We start from the raw sequence: 20,427 nt of genomic DNA on the forward strand, positions 1-20,427 counted from the left end.
GTAGAGATGAATGAGAGTTTTGTCTACGTCCTTGCAGTTTTCCTTCAAGTAAGGAAGTATCTGATTTTGTTTGATGATGTTTATTCTGTTCATCATGACCCCATAGGCTAAAGCTGTTGCAAATGAGTCGAACGCGACATTTTTCAGCATAAGTGCTGCCAGCCTGACGTCAAAATATGTAAGTACAGGAGCTGCACTGGATTTATTCAGCTTTTCCATGGAATGCTTGCAGTAGTTTGGGCATTTGATGCATTTGACTTTCTATCGCACCGATGACGCATTTCTGGTGTAAGTAAGAGATCACTTGAAGTGTTATTTTCAATGGCAGATTCCGACAACTTTTCCTCATGTTAGCTTCCTTGAAAACTTATTGTTACCCCTCGTGGATATTCTTGAATACGAGGAGTCAAAAGGTTTTCCCCCAAACCATGAAGGAATCATCCTATGCAAGTTAAACTTCATCGTCATCGTTTTACAGCCATTTCCATGCTTGCATGTGTCGGCCATGATTCACCTAATGGCGGCTTTCCAGGCTGTAGGATCTGCTGGTAGCTCTCTTGTTAGACCTTTAACCCTGAGATCATCCCTGACCCTGAGGGACACCGCTGTTGATAGGGAAGGAGGGAGTTGATTCATGGACAATTACAGAGATAGAGCGGTCGGAGAGAAAGCTCGATACGAGAGAGCAGAATGAAGGAGGAAAGCCAAAAGAGGGAAGCTTGGATATCAGACCCCGATGCCAAACTCTGTCAAAAGCTTTTGAGATATCAAGGCCTACAACAAAGGATTCCGCAAAGTCTCTCAGAGAAGAGGCCCAGACATTTGTAATGTAAGAAAGGATATCACCAGTAGATCTTGCCTTGCGAAAGCCATATTGATGGTCAGATAGAAGACTGTGAGATGTAAGATGCTTGAGGAAATGGGAATTGAGAAGATATTCAAACACTGGAAATAGTAGAGGTCAGAGCAATAGGACGGTAATTGGAAGGGTTTGAATGATCACCCTTCTTTAACATAGGCTGCACTAAGGAATGTTTCCAGGAAAGAGGAAAAGTTTGGGTTTTTAAACAAAAGTGAAACAAACGAGCATGCATGGGAGCAAGTTCTGAAGCACACTCCTTCAAGACACGAGGAGGAATGCCATCTTGTCCGTATGCCTTGCTTGTGTCCAGAGAGAGGAGTACGTTTTTGACTGCATGAAAAGAGATTATAGGGATGGACATATGATTGGTATGCGGTGCATCGGAGGGAGGTGGAATGTTAGTCATCCAGTGTGGAATTTGAGGAGAAAAAGAGAACCAAAAAGAGTTGCTTTATCATTCAGAGAGACAGCGATAGTATCATCAGAACGGAACAGCGAAGGAAAGGAAGAGCGACAGAAGTTGTTGGAGATACTTTTAGCTGCAGACCAGAAAGATCTACTAGTGGAAGAAGATGAGAGGTTGTCACATTTATTTTGGATAAAGGAATGGTTTGCCTCACAAATAAAATGTTTGCAATGATTTATAGCAGATATGAAAGCTGAATGTGAGTCGGAGGAAGAGTTTTTCCATGTCCGATATGCTGCATCTCTTGCACGAATGGCCGCAGAGCAGGAATTATTGAACCTCGAGTTGGTTGGTGAGATAGACTTGAAAGATAAGGGGATATAAGCCTCCATTCCTGCAACAATAACGTCAGCTATACGTTCAGCAGACATAGAGGCATCGCCCGAGTAGAGGCATCGCCCGAGTAGAGGCATCGCCCGAGTAGAGGCAGTAGTCTTTCCAGGGAAATTCAGAGAAGAAGTTTCGTAAACCAGTCCAGTCAGCGCTATTGAAATGCCAATACTGGCGTTTAGTCAGAGCAGTCGGAGGAGAAGGAGTGGTAAGTAAAGTGGTATTCACAAGATTGTGGTCAGAAGATCCAATTGGACGTGAAATTGTGTAGCTGTAACACAACGGATTGGAGGTGAGGAACAAACCAGAGTATTGGAAGAGTGGTCATGACGATTTGGGATATGGGTAGGGTGGGTGATAATTTGTTCCAAATCATTGAGAATGGAAATTGTAAGAGCTTCAACTCCCCCAACATCCATGTGGGATGATTCCAACCACTCCCTGTGGTGCACATTGAAGTCTCCTAGATAGAGGAATTATGCTTGAGGGGGTTCGGATGTCATGGCCTCATGGCAGGAATTAAGATAGTCAACGAAAGCTGTGAGTTTGTAGAGTTGGGAGAGCAGTAAGTGAAACAGAGAAAAATAGTGATGGTCGGGAGACAAATATTAAGCCAGTTGGCATCAAAGTTTGGAGATTCGAGGTCCACAAGGCGTACAGCAGGTGTGTTGATGTTGGAGTAGATACACACTCCTCCTTTGAAGCAGATTCGTGAGTAAAAGTTGTAGTTTTAAATGTTAAAGAAGTTAAGAAGAACGTCATGTGACAATTTGATCTCTGAGAGAAGCAATATATTAGGAGAGAACATGCCAGATGTTCAACAGAGGAAACATTTGAAGAAAGACCACGAATGTTGGTGAAATTCATTGAAAAAGTCACATTGATTCAACAGGCAAGGGTCTTGGGAGGGACCGATACAACTACTGCCTGAGCCCTCCCCCTCTCCCCCCCCCCCCCTCTCGTTGGCAGCTGAGCCAGGCAGGTCATCGGAGATTCTTCGCACCCCATAATGCCGGGAACTAGGGGCCATTAACTTTCAGACTTTTTCATATTTAATTGTGGCTGATGTGAGGAGATTAGAGGAAAGAGAAGTAAAGAAGAGAGAATGTAAAGGTGAGGAGTGAAAATGAGTAAGAAAAGTGTTTGATGAAAAGTGTGTGATGTTTGTTTGCAAGAGAAAGAGATTGAAGCTAGCCTGGTAGCTATAGTTTGAATGAGACAGAAAGAAAGTTCAGCAATCCTGACAAGGAGACTGTAAGATGGTTCTGGGCACCACTTTGATGCTCCTCGGTCAGAACGGTAGTACCACTCTGAGCGGTTGCTGTCTACAACCTACTACCTAAGAAACCGGTCCAACTGGATGTTTTTTTGGAGACACCATCTCCTTACTGGATGGATGTTTGCTCCCGAAGGGAGCTCATCCTCCCTTTGACAGGTATTGTTTTTAGGCCTGCAGGGTGTTAGTCACCCTCCCCACTGGCGAGCCAGTGAGGGTAGTCAGTTTAGTCGCCGACTACCCGTTTTTGAAGAGTAGGCCATTGTGTGCCAACACCCTGATCAAATTCCAAATTCCTGCCATTATAACGAGGTGAGCTGCATCTGCAGCACTGCTGGGCCTCAGTAACAATGCAACCAACAGACCAAAATAATCATTCAGTCCGACTGTGTTGTTTTATTTTCTGTTTTAATCATTGGAAACATACATGGACCTTCCAGGAGACAAAAGGTAGTTGAGTGCAACCACTCCATTGACCACTCACGGGCACATTTGTGCTTCAAGCCTTGACATTACTACTATTACCTTACCTGCCCCAATTCATCCCACATTTTGGTGTGGTCGACCGAGGGTGAGGTTTTATCCAAGTCTTTTATAAACCGGCTGGCCAATCCTGACTTTTGACGACAACTGATTTGAGCAGGAATTTGTAACTTGTTCAGGGTCCCAGCGATAACTTTGCCTATTTTATGAAAAAGACACCGTGTGATTTTTAAAACGTCCGCCAACTAATGCTTAGACAGGAATTCCGGATTGACGCCATCTGAGGGATCACACACTTTGTGAGGCAACGCACTGCATGCTCAGCACCAATCTGACAGGTTGTAGTTGGGTCAGGAATTAAAGATAATTGCGCTACCTGTGCTGATTAAACGGTTTAATTGTTACATCAATGTGTGGAAAGTAGAAGCTGAGATACTGAGCGTTCTATGAAGTTTTGTGACTCCAGACAATGTACGAAACATTTATCGTTTGATCTCCTCGGTGTTCGTTCACACGCTTGCGGTAATGATTATTTTGCAGGTTGGGGAAGGTGAGAAGCTCGTTCGTGCGATGTTTGCTGTGGCTCGAGAGCTTCAGCCTTCAATTGTTTTCATTGGTGAGTTATTTAATTCTGATGTTGTGCTCTTTCTTTGTAGAATGTAAGGAGTAGGTGGATAAAGGTGAGGGGTAGATATGAGGGAAAAAAAGAGGAACACATGAGTGGAATGGTGCAATGATTGGAGCAGTGACGCTGGATTTAGGTAGTTTCACCAGAAGGAGGTTGATGGTGGACCATGTGAGCCCTGCATACACCTGAGGGGGACAAAGCATGGAAAGGGCAGAGCGTGCAAGAAAAGAAAGAAGGCGGTAGAAGATATAGAGACCACCGAACTGTCTGCGATGATAAGCCCATAGACTCAGCTTCAGCACGGGAAATTTCAATGATCTTAAAGTCCTTGGCTTCCACAGAATCAAGGTGAGCAAGATATGAGGCAAGGGAGCCAGCTTAGAGGGGAGAGCAGTACTCCATCAAGTTGCGGATGGAGGCCTTGTAGGTGGATAGGAGTTCAGGTGTGCCAAGGAAGGGTTTTTTGACAGGGGATGCTGAGTTAGTGACTGGCTTTGGGTGCCAACTTGGATATTTGGTTTGCCTAAGACAAATCATGGCTGATCGTGAGATCCAGAAGTTTGAATGGCTGAACCTCCTCAAGAGGATTGTTAAGAAGGTAGATGGGGGGGTTGCTAAGTAGTTATCTCGGAGAGAGAATGAGAGTGTGAGATTTGTCAGGATAGAAATATATCTTCTAAGTGTTTGACCAGCTGGTGATTTTTTTCAAGGTCTGGAGAGAGGGAAGACACTGCAGCCTGCCTGTCTGAAGGATGACGGGTGTCATGGCAGAGGGTGGAATCATCAGCAAATAGATAAAGAGGGTTTTTCCACAGAATCAGAAAGATAATTAATGAAGGTCAGGAATATGACTGGGCCTAGAACACTGCCTTGAGGCACTCCAGCCTTGACAGGGAAAGGATATGAAAGGCTTCCGTTGAGAGCCACACATTAGCTAAGAGAGTAAAGGAGGTCATTGAGACATGTGTGGGGTTGGCTTTGGATGCTACAGGCAGAGGCTTTGGAGAGCAAGGCGGGATGCCAGACTGTATCAAAAACACGAAATATGTCCAGAGAGAAGGCCCTGATCTCATTGCTGACATTGAGGGCCTCTGTACATCGTTGTGAGAGTAGAAGCAGCATGTCGAAGGTGGAGTGACCTGGTCTGAAACCAAATTTGTGATGTGAAATGAAGTTGTTGGAGAAAATGAAGGATTTCATATCAACTGTGATGATGGATTCCATGATCTTGATGATGATTGGTAGTAAAGTAATAGGTCTGTAGTTAAGGCGATCGGTTTTTGCAACTTTTATGTAGTGCAGTGATGTTGGCAGATTTCCAAGCAGATGTAAGATGACCTCGTGCAAATGACAGGATGAAAAGGGCAGAGAGAGGAAGTGCAAGAGCAGCAGAGCAGGTTTTTAGGACACATTAGCGGATGCCTTCTGGTCCAGTAGCAGAGTCAGTGTCGAGGGTTAAAAGAACCTTCTCCACCTTCTCCGGTGCAAAAGAGCTGTTGGGTTTGACAGGGAAGGATAGGTACCGAGAGTGAGGGGATGGGACGATATACAATATTTGGAAGTAAACACAGAATTGAGTCATTCAGGCTTCTCACGAGCGAAGTCAGCTGTGTGGTGCCATTTGAAGGCTTCCAGAGGAAGGGATGCGAAGGGAGCGCACTACTTCAGAGGCAGATTTAACAAGGTGCCACCAGGTTTTAGAAGAGAGAGACAAGTTTGAAATTTGTACAACACATAACATTCATTTTCATTGTTATCTTAAAGCGCATCCAGTACTGTATTTCATTTGAACCGCTGCAGTAATGCTGAGGTTGCTCCAGTTTTATATGCATTGTAAAGCTGTTGTGCATCTTCTAGAATTGTATGTTGTGCAGACGAGATCGACAGTGTGCTTTGTGAGCGGCGTGAGGGTGAGCATGAGGCGAGCCGGCGGCTCAAGACCGAATTCTTACTGGAGTTTGATGGGGTGAGAAATTTTGGTTTCAGAAGTGGGATAATGCATGATGTCCTTGAATGAGTATCTTGGATGGTGGAACTCTGACTTTAATGAGAGTTATGAACTTTAACATAGTTTGTGATCATGTTGAAGTGGCACGTCCAGTCAGTTTTGGTACAATATTTTCATTACATTACAGACAGTTTCTAATTGTTCATTAACTGGTGAGGAAGAAAGAACGTTGCTTGCGTTATTGAAAACAATGCCTCAAAGTGATATCTTCGGTATACTAATCTGGAAAGTAATTCATTACCCTCGCCTGAGGAGAGGGTATTGCATTAGAGTCTGTTTGTTTGTCTGTTTGCACAGAATAAGTATGATTTTTCTCTGCAACTGTTGGTCCGATTGACAGGAAATTTTCACCATAGGTGAAACTCCACCTGTAGAATTTTTAATGATAATTATGACGTCATAGGTCACGTGGTTCGGCCGCCATCTTGGGAAAAACGAAAAACTTTGCACCTCTATATCTCCGAAAGTGCTGAATAGAAAAAATTGAGACATGGCTCATTGTAAAGAACTCTCCATGTGGAATAACATCTGGTGAGATGGTGCCTCCATTATGACGTCATAATGATGTCATAGGTGCCTCCATTATGACGTCATAATTTGACAAGTAAAAAATGTCATCCGATCAAGATGAAATTTATTGAGCATAATCTAGGAATAATTTAGTGGAGAAAAAAATAATGATGACGTCATCGGTCACGTGGTTCGGCCGCCATATTTGTTTTAACACGAAAGCCTTAAAAACCACTGAAAATACATCCTGGCGAGGGTTTGCAATCTCTGATTGCTCTTTTTATTGTTTATAATGTAATGGGTTGGATGTAGAGGTACTTGGCAACATGTACTTAGCAGGAAGGATGCTTGCAGAATGGGGGGACATATGGAAGGAGGGCGAGGGGGGGGGGCTAAACATAGTGCTGTTGAATGACTGTTGCTGTAGGAAAGTGTCGCTATGGTAATCATTCATTCTAGGCCCTAGTAGAAAATGACATCAATGTATGGCAGTGCCTTTCATGTTTTGATAATTCACCTGCAGATGCAGCTCGATAGTGATGAGAGAATGCTGGTAATGGGTGCAACTAACAGGCCCCAGGAGTTGGACGAAGCAGTGTTGAGGTAAGATTCCAGGTTGATTTTGTTTCTTGTGTTGCAGAAACTGGAGTTAATTCCTCATCACTCTCTTTGATTAAGTGATGCAGTTCATTCCTTTTACATAATATCTACGGTTCATGGAAGAGCAAGTGAATATTCAATGGGATATTCTTCATTTTAATTTCCCTATTATCCCAACCAGGAGATTTTCCAAGAGGATCTATGTGTCACTTCCCGAGGAAGAAGTAAGTGAAATCCCCAGCTTTTTCATCGTCTTCTACGTTCATCTGAGAACACCAGACATCATTTATTTAGATTTATCTGAGAATTTATCTTGATTTTTTTCATCGTACCACAGATTTCATACTGCACCGAACAGCATCGATGGTTTGTTATCACTTAACGAAGCAGTTTCAATGAGCATGTAGATCGAGTCCCTGACTTATTGTTAGGAGAATGAAGAAGTTGCATTACATGTTTTTCCTAATTAAAAAAAAATCTATTTTTCACTCGACAATACGTCGATAATAAGCAGCAAAGTGTCTGAAAAAAGTCATTGTGGTAACGCCTGTGAAGATTTAAGTCTAAGAGACTGGAACCATAAATAATGAGCTGTCTATATATGACATATTCAAAAATGGCAGACTTTATTTACTTTCTGCTCCTTCCCTTCAAGTGCCTTCCTTCCGCTACCATTCATTTTTAAGTCTTCTCAATCTGCTTAACTTCATCGCAGGATAACGAAATTGCTCAGCCTGCCATTAATTCTCACCAGGTATTCTCACCATTGTGGGAAAGAAAGTGACGTGATGTTTCGGGCATGAACCCTTCTTCAAAGGAAGAGCTTCATCGTTACACATGCCCAGGGAGTCACCACTTTATTTTTTATGACGATTATCATACCTCTGTCATAATTTGGTTGAGAAAAATCGTTCTTATTTTTCCGCTGTTGCTAACTAGTCCTTAAAAAGATGTGTTTTGCATTGTTAACTTTTTCTAACCCTAAACCCACTCATCCACCCTCTTCCCTGCTCTCATCTCCTCTTCCTACTCGTGACTAATTTCATGAAGTCCTCATTTTCTCCATCATGGACACACTTTAAACGCATGGCTCCTTCACAAAGGCATGGACAATATCATTTCCATGTTTTCACAATTCTTTGTTACCTTTGCCCCTGAAGGTGGATGGACGTTATGTTTTCACCTCTGTCTGTCTGTCTGTCTGTCTGTGAACAAGATATCTCAAAAAGTTGTGGACGGATTTGGACGAAATTTAGCAGAGATGTATCGTATGTGACAAGGACAAAAGGATTCGATTTTGGTGAAGATCCGGATTCGGATCCGGCTACTAGAATTTTTTATGTGATTCTTCACCATTGGGAGATAGGGAGAAAAACGATGCAAAGCAAGATATCTCAAAACGTTGTGGACGTATTTGGACAAAACTTGGTGGACATTTTGTTTTTACAATGAAGAATTGGTTCGATTTTGGTGAAGATCTGAATATGGATTCGGATACGAGAATTATTAAAATTTTAAGTGATTCTTCACCATTGAGAGATCGGGCGAAAAGCGATAGATAACATGATATTTAAAAAAGTTATGGACGAGTTATGAATAAACTTGGTGGACGAGTTGGTTAGGTGGCAAGAACAAGCCGATTCGATTTTGGTTCAGGTCCCAATCCAGATCCGGCCTGTCAGTAGGATACAAAACAAACTGTTCATCCTGGCGGAGGTATGTGCTCTACCGAGTGCTGTTCTAGTTTACATTGGTTTGTCTTTGAAGATCTAACTAAGAAATTCTAGTATTAAATGTAAATTTAAGAAGTGGTCTTTCTGATGAGGGTTGTTGATCTGCATTGGCGGACAGGTCAGGTTGAACAACGGATGAAACATCGATTGAGTAACCACCATAGAAAGCAAGGAGAAGCTGACGTTTCGGGTGCTAACCCTTCGTCAGGGGGAAAAGAGGGTGTAACCCCCATTCAATCTGTTGATTTCCTCCATTGTAGTATTAAACACTTCGTCATGGTGCATGCAATTCTTGTTGATTTGTTTTAAATGCATTTTTCCGAGGGAATAAGTGTTATTTGCACTAATTGCTCTGTACGAGCTCTCGATATAAATTTCTAAATTGATTAAAGTTGGTGTCGAATAATCAATTCCGATTTAGAAATATCGTTTTTGGAAATGAGGATTGCTGAATTTTTCTTTTGAACCTTCCATGCTCTCCATAGATGTATAAGGACAGGCATTGTGATCTCAAACCTTCTGTGATCTGTCTGTGTCTGTGAATCTGTGATCAAACCACGCCTCCTGCCCCCAAGCCCTCTCCCTCCCACACTTCTCCCTGCTCTCAAATGTTGTGGTTGTGTGCTTCCCCTTCTCTCCCCATCTTGTCTTCCGCTCCCTCTTTTTGTATATTTTGTTTGTTTGGTTGATTTGTTTGTGAAATAAATGTTAGCTCTTTCACGAGCCTCGATTCAGTATACAAAAAACCACTACTTACATCAAATTTATCACCTGTCAGATTAAATCTCGTTTCATTAACTTCATGGGTTTTAGATATTAATTTGAGGTTTTTTTTATTCCATTTTTACTGCTCATGAATGAACTCAAAGTTTAAAATTTAACCCTTTGCAGACCCGACTGAAACTGCTGTCCCATTTGCTGGCCAAACATGGGAATCCATTGTCTCGCAAGGACCTCTCCCACCTTGCTCGGTGAGTCAGAACCATCTTGAAAACTTTGCACATTCGAAGTCTGTTACAAAGCTGGCAGTTTTGTAAGTTAACAAAGGGATATGAAACCTCTTTTTGGTACTCTGAGAAAATATTTTTAAATTAGAAACTTGCTTTTTTCATTGGGTTTCCAGATCATTTTGTACATCATATTTTATAGATCAGGAAAATAAGTGATGTGGAACATTCGCAACATTCTTCAAATGAGATACTCACAATAATCCAAGGCATGGCAAAAAGTGTTAACGAGGTATTTCTATACATTTTCTCTTATTATAATAATCTTTCTTGTGATGGCAAGTTTATAACAGTGACAACAACAACAACAACAAAATACAAATGTTTTATGACCATTTTCCCTTTTTTCAGGGGGTTAGTCGAATGATGTCATTCCTCCGTACGGTTATATCCAATGAATCGTTGTGCAAATCCAAACATTCCATATCCTTCTTGACAGTTTCAATCCATGCCTTTTTTAGGATGTCCTTGTAGCTTCATCTTCTGACCATAGCAACACATGACCATACAAACTAAATCTTCTTCTTCACGCATCGATTTTTTTTTTCCTCCTGATCTCTGACAACACAATTATTTCTTTGAGAGATAATTCTTTTTTTCCTGCAAGAGCAAGTCTCATGGACAAGGCAAGGTTAAATTGACAGTGGGATAGCAGGGAAACAATTTGACACAACCAGCAAGGGGATAAACAAACAGGAAAATAAAAGAGAAAGAGAGAGGGAGAGACAGAGGAAACACTAAAATCAACAAATAAAAGGGTTGGGTTAATAGCGGTAATAAAGATCATGGGTCAGGATAAGGGAAGACACGAGGTGGTGGTGCACTACCAGGTTGAAGGCCGAGAGGGAAGAGGGAAGCAGAGCAGCTCTGGAAGGTGGTTCCATTGACAGGAGAAGTGATAATTAACAGAATTGAGGTGTGCAGTCAGCCTGAACTTTGGAAGTTTAACCAGGAGGGAGTTCCTGGAAGTAAACGCGCATTCTGGTGTTTCTGGGGAGGGTCTGAGCACTGGGAAAGCAAAGGGAGCCATGTTGTAGAATGACGGTTTAAAACAGAGAGACCAAGACCTGCATGTGATTTGAGAGCAACAGATCGTATGCTTCCGCCTTATCACGGGAGTTTCCAATAATTTTGAGAGCTTTAAATCCCACAGAATGTAAGACAGACATATGAGACCAGCCCATAGTGGAAAGCGGTACTCCAGTGAGCTACGAACAAGGGCCTTGTGGACTGAGTAGCTCTGATTTTCCAAGGAAAGACTTGGATCGACAGAGGATGCCCAATCTGTGACTGGACTTTGTATATGCTCAGCCCAGAAAAGTTCATGGATCAGAATGAGGCCAATAAGTTATTCCAGTATATGACCAAGGAAATAGATAGGTGTGTTCATTTTACCATCATTCCAAAGCGATAAGGTGAGACTGTGAGATTTTCAAGGATCTAAAAACTTGTTCCATTTATCAAAGTACAGTCTAAGAATAGAGGGATGTGTGTACTGTATGACTCAATGTGGAGTCATCTGCAATAATAAGAGGGTTTTCCAGAGCATCGGAGAGGTCATTCATATAGATGAGGAACAAGACTAGGCCCAAAACACTGCCTTGGCGAACTCCAGCCTCCACTTCTTGACTGCATGAATGGAGGATGTCAAAACTCCAGGAATGATTTTGACTTCTATACCACAAATGGAGAGCTTGGCAAGGAAAGAAAGATGCCAGATTATCTTGAATACCTGATATATGTCCAGAGAGATGATCCTAACCTCTTATTTGAGATTGAGGGCCTCAAACCATTTCTGAGAGAGGAACAGAGCCATGACCGGAGTTGAGCGACTGGGAACTAATCCAAACTTATCAGGTTGCTTGAAAAAAAAGGGAATACGTTATGGAAGCAATTATGATTTCCATGACCTTTTTTGTATACAGAGAGTCAAGACTCTTCGAAGAGCTTTAACACTGAACAGATCAGGATGCAACAGAACAAAAGCAACAGTAGAGAGAGGGGGAAACATCAGCAGCAGTGTTTAAGGACGAAATAGAGGGAGGCGGATGAATAATGGATGCGGGGAAGAATGAGGGGTAGGGAAAGACATATGGGATGCACAAGATGGATACAAAAGCAAACTCTCAGGAAGGAAAAACTGGAAATTTGGAAGGAGGTGTGCTTGAAGATGGTGGGGGGAGGGAGGGGTGGTTAACATTGTGTAGAAAAGATCATCATTTTGGAAAGGGGATGATCTGAGATGGTGATGAACAGCTGTTTTGAAGACCCATAGGGAAGAATGAGATTGAAGGGACTGTGGATGTTGATTCCACAGACAGGAAAAAAAAAATGCAGGTAAGCAGTGATTCCGGATTTAGGGAGACTCACCAAAAGGGGGTTGATGGTGTACCACGTGCGCTCTGAAGATATCTGGAAGGGACAAAGCTCATAAAGAACTATGGTTGGAGGTAGACGTGTGGAGAGGTAAAGGGAGCAGGACACGTGGCATGGGGAGTAGGAGCAAGATGGATGGACGGGGGAGAGGGAGTAGTTGTGGAGTGCGACCCGTGGTGACTCACGGCACGGGGAGAAGGAGCAAGATGGATGTGCGGGGGGAGAGGGAGTAGTTGTGGAGTGCGACCCGTGGTGACTCACGGCACGGGGAGAGGGAGCAGGATGCTTGGCAGTGGGAGAAAGAGAGGGACATGCATAGGGGAGGGATGGACAAGACACGAGGTGGGGGGAGGAACAAGATGTGTGGTGGGGGGAGGGTAGTGGGAGCCATGGTGGGGGAGGTGGAGTGGGGAGGGAAGGGAAGTGGGGCGTGTTGTGGGGAAGGCAGAGGTGGATGTGCAGCTGGGGTTGTGTGATGCATGAGGGGTACAAAGTGGGCCCCAATTATTCATTATTTCGAATTCTGAAAGGAAACCAAGAGAGACTTCATGACTCCGATGAAATGCATTAAATCCATCTTGCCATTCACATTTCACATCTCTGTTATTTCCATTCCTTTGACATATTTGATCCGCAGTGCCGACGTTTCGCTTCCACCTGATCCAGGGTTTTTATAACTTTTACAGGTAATAGAATGTTTCTGTGCTTCATGCTATCAACTAGTTGGCTCCACTTATTCCAGGCCGACTTTATTGTTGATCTAAAGGCTAATTTTGCTACACCTGATGCCTTTATCATGTCTCATAGGTAACAGAAACAAGTGACCTTTCTAAATTTAATTCTGAGCTCAGGGGTATTTCATTTTGTTTTTAATCCTCTTTTTATTGAAGTTACTGATCCTCATATCTTTCACATGTAAAAATCCCAAATTTGTTTCCAAATTTCTAGTTAACCACTCTACCTCTTCTTACACCATCTAAACTGCCTACATTGAATCAAGTTCCTTCAAACTCCTTTTCCGCATATGGGACAAGGCTTTCCAACTCCTTTTCTGCTTTTTTAAATACTTCTCCTTTTTAGCCGTTCATCATAACCGTTTCATTCATGTTGACGGGCAAAGCATTCTTCTCTATTGCACTTTTCCATTTTTAAACATCTTTTGCTTTTTTTTTTTTTTGCATTTTCAGCATTCAATACTAATTCATCAGCATACAACAACTCACATGGGAATCACAACCTTTTACCCCATGACAATTCTTATATCACTATTATTTGGAATGTTGGAGCAGGGGATGCGAGGGGTGGGGGGCTGACTAGGTACTTCCGTTTTGCAGAGGGTGAGAGGCTGAATAGGTACTTCCGTTTTACAGAGGGTGGGGGGCTGACTAGTTACTTCCATTTTGCAGGGGGTGAGTGGCTGACTAGGTACTTCCCTTTTGCAGAGGGTGGGAGGCTGAATAGCTACTTCCGTTTTACAGAGGGTGGGGGGCTGACTAGTTACTTCCGTTTTGCAGACGGTGAGTGGTTGACTCGTTACTTCCGTTTTGCAGGGGGTGGGGGGCTGACTAGGTACTTCCGCTTTGCAGGGGGTGGGGAGCTGACTAGGTACTTCCGTTTTGCAGGAGGTGGGGGGCTGACTAGGTACTTCCGTTTTGCAGAGGGTGAGTGGTTGACTCGTTACTTCCGTTTTGCAGGGGGTGGGGGGCTGACTAGGTACTTCTGCTTTGCAGAGGGTGAGTGGTTCTCGTTACTTCCGTTTTGCAGGGGGTGGGGGGCTGACTAGGTACTTGCGCTTTGCAGGGCGTGGGGAGCTGACTAGGTACTTCCGTTTTGCAGTAGGTGGGGGGCTGACTAGGTACTTCCGTTTTCTAGGGGGTGGGGGGCTGACTAGGTACTTCCACAACAGTTAAATAGGTACTTCCATTTTGATCTGACTAGGTACAAATACATACTTCTTTTGGTATTGGCTCAAAATAAAATTCGTTTTTGTTGTTGATCTTCCGAGTATAAAACCAAACTGGTTGTTGTCGATACCACATTTACTGGTCTACTTTCAACCACCTTTTCAACAACTTTCAATGCCTGCTAAATTCGTTTAACTCTGTTTATTGAGAAATAAAAACCTATTGGGGTGGTTTGGACTAATGTGAGTACCTAGTTCGTTGAACTTTTCAAACATCTGTTGTGAGAAGGGTGTTTTTAACAGTGCGTAATAAGTTTAGCAATTATCAAATGTCCAGCCTGGCTTAATAATTTAATGAAAATCATGAATGAGATATTTTTTTACAGTCTTTAATATCAATAGAAGACCATAGAATTATAACCAGGCTAAGTCACATTATAGTCATTTCGAGAAAAACGTGAAAAATAATTTGAAAAACGTGAAAAACGGGAAAAACGGGAAAAACGGGAAAAATAAAATAAAATGTGACTTAGCCTGGTTATAATTCTATGGTCTTCAATTGGAAATCTTTAACTAAACAACCATCCCTAATTTATTTCCCTACTTTTATGATATGCCACATACTCAATGATCACAATGCATGTGTTTTGATGATGACTTGTGTGCAGGATAACGGAAGGATACTCGGGAAGCGATCTCACATCTCTTGCCAAAGATGCCGCTCTTGGTCCCATCAGAGGTAAAAGTCACAAGGGTGTTATTTATTGGTAGTTGGGTCAACATTTAATTTATGATATCACTGCTCTTATGATGTCATGCATTTATTTTGTATACATGGTTTTTTTTTTGGTTTTTTTTTTTTTTTTGTTGTATACAAGATCGAGGCTCGTGAAAGAGCGAACATTAATCACACAAAAAGACAAACCGACACATAAAACATATAACATCGGGAGCGGTAGACAAGATGGGGAGAGAGGGGGAAGGACACAAACACAACATTTGAGAGCAGGGACCGAGAGACATGGAGACATCGAGAGATCTGAGAGAGGGCGAGGGCTTTGGGGGGGGGGCATGAGAAGGGGGCGGTGGGAGAGGTATAAAACATATTGACACTGCCAGGACTTCCAGGAAAGAAGTTGGAATTTCAAACAAGGTGGATCTGGGGTGAATTAGCGGGGGTAGAAAAGATCAAGGTTTTGGATGGGGGAAGATAAGAGATGGTGGTGAACAGCTGTTTTAAAGACCTGGAGGGAGGAGTGGGATTGAAGGGAGTGAGGGAGTTTGTTCCAGAGGCGGGAGAAAAGAGGAATGAAAGAGTGAAGGTGAGCAGATAGCCGAGATTTCGGCAGTTTAACCATCAGAGGCTTGCTGGCAGATCTTGTGCGACCTGTAGGAATATTTGGGGGACAGAGCACAGAGAGAGCTGGGGGTGCAAGGCCGGAGAGGAGTCGGTAGAAGACAGAAAGACCACCTACCTGCCTGCGGTGAGTGAGTGAAAGGCCCTCAGAGATAGCTTCATCGCGGGAGATTCCAATAATTATGAAATCTTTGGTTTCAACAGCGTGAAGCCGAGCTAGGTGTGAAGCAGGAGCACCGGCCCATAGGGGAGAACAGTATTCCATTGAGCTGCGGATGAAAGCCTTGTATGTGGTGAGGAGCTCAGGTGTGCCGAGGAAGGACTTCGCACGACGGAGGATGCCCAGTCGGCGACTGGCTTTGGAGGCCAGCTTGGAAATGTGGTTTTCCTAAGAAAGATCATGGCAGATAGTGAGACCCAAAAGCTTGAGTGACAGAACTTCTTGGAGAGGAATGTTGAGAAAGTAGATGGGAGGGTTGTCCAGTCAATCTTTTCGGAGAGACATAGTAAGAGTGTGAGATTTGTCAGGATTGATATCTGGTTGAGACTTGTATAGGAGCTAGAACAATAAGAAATCAGGATATAATAGAACAAAAGGAACAATAGAAAGAGAGGGGAAAATACACCTACAGGTTGAGGGACAAAAGAGAAGGAGACTTGGAGAAATAAGCGATGTGGGGAAAAAGAAAGGTGGGGAACACACACAGCTGGACAAGATGAAGATGTATGCAGAAGCAAATTCTCAGGAAAGAGAAATGGGAATTTCGGTGGGGTGGTTTAATGGGGTAGAAAAAGTACGGAAAGAGCAGAAGATGCAAAACCAGAAAGGAGATGGAAGAAGAAAGGCGATGGAAGAAGAAAGAGAGATCACCGACCTGTCAGCAATGGCGAAGTAATATGCTCTCAGGAAGGAAAAACTGTAAACTTTAAAGAGGTGGTGGGCTTGGAGAGGGCTAATGGGGGTATAAGACATCATGGTTTTGGATGGGGATGATTTGAGTTGTTAGGGTTAGGGTTAGGGTTAGGGTTAGGGTTAGATGTCTGGACGTCCTGGAGGGAAGAATGAGAATGAAGAAAATGTTGAGGTTGGTTCCACAGGAGGGAAAAAAGAGGAACGAATCAGGGGAGGTGAACAGTGATTTTGGATTTTGGGAGTTACAGCAGGAGAATATGGAGAGGCAAGTTGAGTGGGGCAGAACGAGGAAGCAGCTGAGAGGATTCCGAATGAGGGGACTTTGAGAGGGGCCGGGACGACAAGGAATGAAAATATAACAGTACGACACAACAGGATCTGGTTGGGAAAACTTAGCTTTGATGGACTGGAATAGTTTTTGATGAATTTTGCATTAATTTGATCAATTGAGTATTCCTTTACATGCTCACTGCTTTGTTTTATAAAACAATGTCAGCTATAATGTTGTATTGTGATTTATTGTTGAAGTAATTGAAGTTGTATTGTTTTTAAAATCGATAATTTGGTTTACAATTGGTATTTCGGCAGAACTAGATACAGAGCAAGTCAAGAACATGTCTGCTCACGAGGTACGTCCCAACTTGTATGCAGAAGTGTGTTTTGAGATGTGCTATTGATGCTTATCATTGATGTTTTGGGGCCTTGTAGAATAGCTTTGAGTCATGTGTACTCCCCTCTGAGGTGTCTGGCTTGGGTTTGAATCTCGGCCCAGATATAAACTGCCAGTTCGGTGTTTCACAGACATGGTGATTCATCAATGTGTGTGCCGTCCCTCGGATGGACGTTAAACTGGGAGTTCCGTCTGCCAGCATTTGTTGGTGGACGTCAAAGATCCCATGGTGTCCTTCGCAAAGAGGAGGTGAGCTATCGCCGGCACCATGGCCAAATTCCAAAACCCTGCTCGAACCGGGTGAATGTCAGGTCTGGCCAGGCGGTTCGTGAAGACTCGGGCCAAGCTTCCTACGAATCTACTGTATTTACTAAAATGTACATGCAATTAATGTTAGTCAACATTGAGAGGTTGTGGGGCACAAAGCCGAATGCTGATTGCACCTGTAAAGGTTACTTAAATGTACATATTTACAGGTCAGGAAGATAGACACGTCTGACTTCCTGGAATCACTGAAGAAGATCAAACGAAGCGTGAACATTCAGTCTCTGGAAGCTTACATAAAGTGGAACAGTGACTATGGTGATACAGCTGCTGTGGCATGATGTGGCAACACCAATGAAGGCTTGTATTTCTCGGCCCGGATGGACCATCAAACCACAGCGGATGCTGCACAAGAGACAGAGTGTAATCACTGCTGTCTTTGTCTCATATTGCTTTCATTTGAGAGATGTCCGAACACCAGCCAACCTTTGTTCACAGATAGCTGACAATTACAATCAAATTTATTGGTTGAAGAATCTGGCTTCCTTTTGTTTGGGTTTGTGCTAATGAGACTTTATTTTTACCAAGCACTCACTGTGCAGTACTTTGATATGTAGATCAAAGTACAGTAATGCACAAAAAGTTAATAATGAGAAATTTAGTCTTCATAAGGATGAGTTCGTCTGCAATGGTGGGGACAATTGCAGAGTCCATTTTCGTTAAAAAAAATTCTACCCTTAATTTGTTTTCATTTTATTTATCTACAATTAATGTGTACAGTCGTGGCCAAAAATATTGGCACCCTTGCACTTTTTTAAAAGAATGCACCATTTCATCCAGAAAATTGTTGAACTTGAAAAATATTTTGGTATCTACACACAGTCACGTGAAAAAGTAAGTACACCCCATGTAAAGTTTTGACTTTTTCAACATATTTCAACAGACAGCTATTTGATCTTCATTTCAACAATATTGATAGATAAAGGTGATATAACATAACAAATATCATGAAACATTTACATTTTGTAGTCCATTGTATAATTTAAATAAACATAATGCAAATTTCGCAAATGGAAAAAGTAAGTACACCCTTGGCTCTAATAGGTGGTATTGCCCCCTTTGGCAGAAACAACCTCAAGTTGGCGTTTCTTATAACTGTCTACCAGTCTCTGACATCGACTGGGAGAAATTTTTGCCCACTCCTCCATGCAGAATTGTTTCAGCTGTGCGATGTTTGAGGGGTTTCTTGCATGCACAGCTCGTTTCAAATCCCCCCACAACATCTCGATGGGATTTAGATCCAGGCTTTGATTTGGCCATTCCAGAACCCTCCATTTCTTTCTTTTCAGCCATTCCTTGGTGGATTTACTGGTATGTTTAGGACCCTCAAGCACCCTCTGGTACAATGAAGAATTCATAGTGGATTATATGATGGTGAGCTGCCCAGGCCCTGATGCAGCAAAGCTGCCCCAAACCATAATATTTCCACCACCATGCTTTACAGTTGGTATCAGGTTCTTGTGGTCAAATGCTGTCTTTGGTTTTCGCCAAACATGTCTTCTGGTACTGTGGCCAAATAGCTCTACCTGTGACTCATCTGTCCAGAGCACATTGTTCCAGAAGTGCTGGTCTTTGCCAAGGTGTTCATTGGCAAACTTTAGTCTTGCCCTGATGTTCTTTCTGGACAGCAAAGGTTTCCTCCTGGCACACCTCCCATGTAGATCAAATTTGTGCAGCCTCTTTCTAATGGTAGACTTGTGCACTTTGACATCAACAGTGGCAAGAGCTACCTGTAGGTGCCGTGATGACATTCTGGGGTTCTTAGAGACTTCTTGCAGCATCTTGCGGTCTGCTCTTGGGCTGAACTTGCAGGGGCGGCCTGGCCTGAACAAGTTGGCAGTTGTTTGGAATCTGCTCCACTTGAAGATGATCTTCCGGACAGTCGAATGATTGATTTCAAATTGTTTGTAGATATTTTGAAATCCCTTCCCAGACTCGTAGGCATCTATAACCTTCTTTCTGAAGGCCTCAGAGAGCTCTTTTGATGTAGGCATGGTGACGCCGCACACTTCAACAACAAATAGCAAACCAAACTAAATGTCTGAGGTTTAAATAAGACAGGTTCCTCCAAGATCCTCTCTAACGATGTTCTAATCATTTGCACCTGAGGTGGTACACCCAATTCTAATTTTAGGTATTTGAAGTAGTGATAAATGTCGCGGTGTACTTACTTTTTCCACATGCGAAATTTACATTTATGTTTATTTAAATTATACAATGAACTACAAAATGTAAATATTTCATGATATTTGTTATATTATATCACCTTTATCTATCAATATTGTTGAAATGAAGATCAAATAGCTGTATGTTGAAATATGTTGAAAAAGTCAAAACTTTACATGGGGTGTACTTACTTTTCCACGTGACTGTATGTATGTCTTTGGTTTGCAGTGGAATAAAACAAAAAAATCTGAAGAAATTAATAAATATTAGCTTATTCCACGCAGAAATTCTAAAATGGCCCGGACATTAGCACCTTTTAGATGTTGTAAGAAATAATTAGATTTCGAGCAGGTGATTCTCCTTTACTTTGGAATTGAACTCACCTATGGTGAGTTGCATGTGCCTGCACTCTAAAAATCACTTATTCAACCAGTTTGAATAGAGAAAAGGAGTCATTTTGCTATTTTGTGTCACTGTGTGTACTGCAATGAGCATGGATAAAAGAAAGAAAACCAGAGAATTGTCTGAGGAGGTCAGACACAATATTGTAGCCAAGCATGGACAATCTCAAGGCTACAAGTCCATCTCCAGATACCTTGATGTTCCTGTGTCCACCGTACGCAATGTTATCAGGACGTTTAAGGACCATGGCACTGTAGCCAATCCCTGGACATGGCCGCAACAGAAAGCTTGATCGAAGATTGCAGTGAATGATTGTTCGATGGTGGAGAAAGCACCTCGATCAACTGCCAAACAGATTCAAGCTGACCTTCAGACACAAGGTACGACAGTTTCAACTCACACCATCCGCCGCC

At 42.7% G+C, this 20,427-nt stretch overlaps 1 protein-coding gene across 1 annotated transcript in view; it reads left to right on the forward strand.

Moving 5' to 3' along the window:
- Positions 1-17,727, forward strand: part of SPAST (spastin) — a 70,792-nt gene extending 53,065 nt beyond the window's left edge. Inside the window, exons 8-16 of the mRNA XM_078785109.1 lie at positions 107-178; positions 3,958-4,033; positions 5,920-6,011; positions 7,087-7,166; positions 7,345-7,387; positions 9,788-9,867; positions 14,851-14,921; positions 17,041-17,081; positions 17,599-17,727. Coding sequence (XP_078641235.1) covers positions 107-178; positions 3,958-4,033; positions 5,920-6,011; positions 7,087-7,166; positions 7,345-7,387; positions 9,788-9,867; positions 14,851-14,921; positions 17,041-17,081; positions 17,599-17,727 — 684 coding nt within the window. The remainder of the gene's footprint in view (positions 1-106; positions 179-3,957; positions 4,034-5,919; positions 6,012-7,086; positions 7,167-7,344; positions 7,388-9,787; positions 9,868-14,850; positions 14,922-17,040; positions 17,082-17,598) is intronic.
- The last annotated feature ends 2,700 nt before the right edge of the window (positions 17,728-20,427 follow it).

Source organism: Myxine glutinosa, chromosome 9 (genome assembly GCF_964187855.1).
Source record: "Myxine glutinosa chromosome 9, kmMyxGlut1.1, whole genome shotgun sequence".
Classification (NCBI taxonomy): domain Eukaryota; kingdom Metazoa; phylum Chordata; class Myxini; order Myxiniformes; family Myxinidae; genus Myxine; species Myxine glutinosa.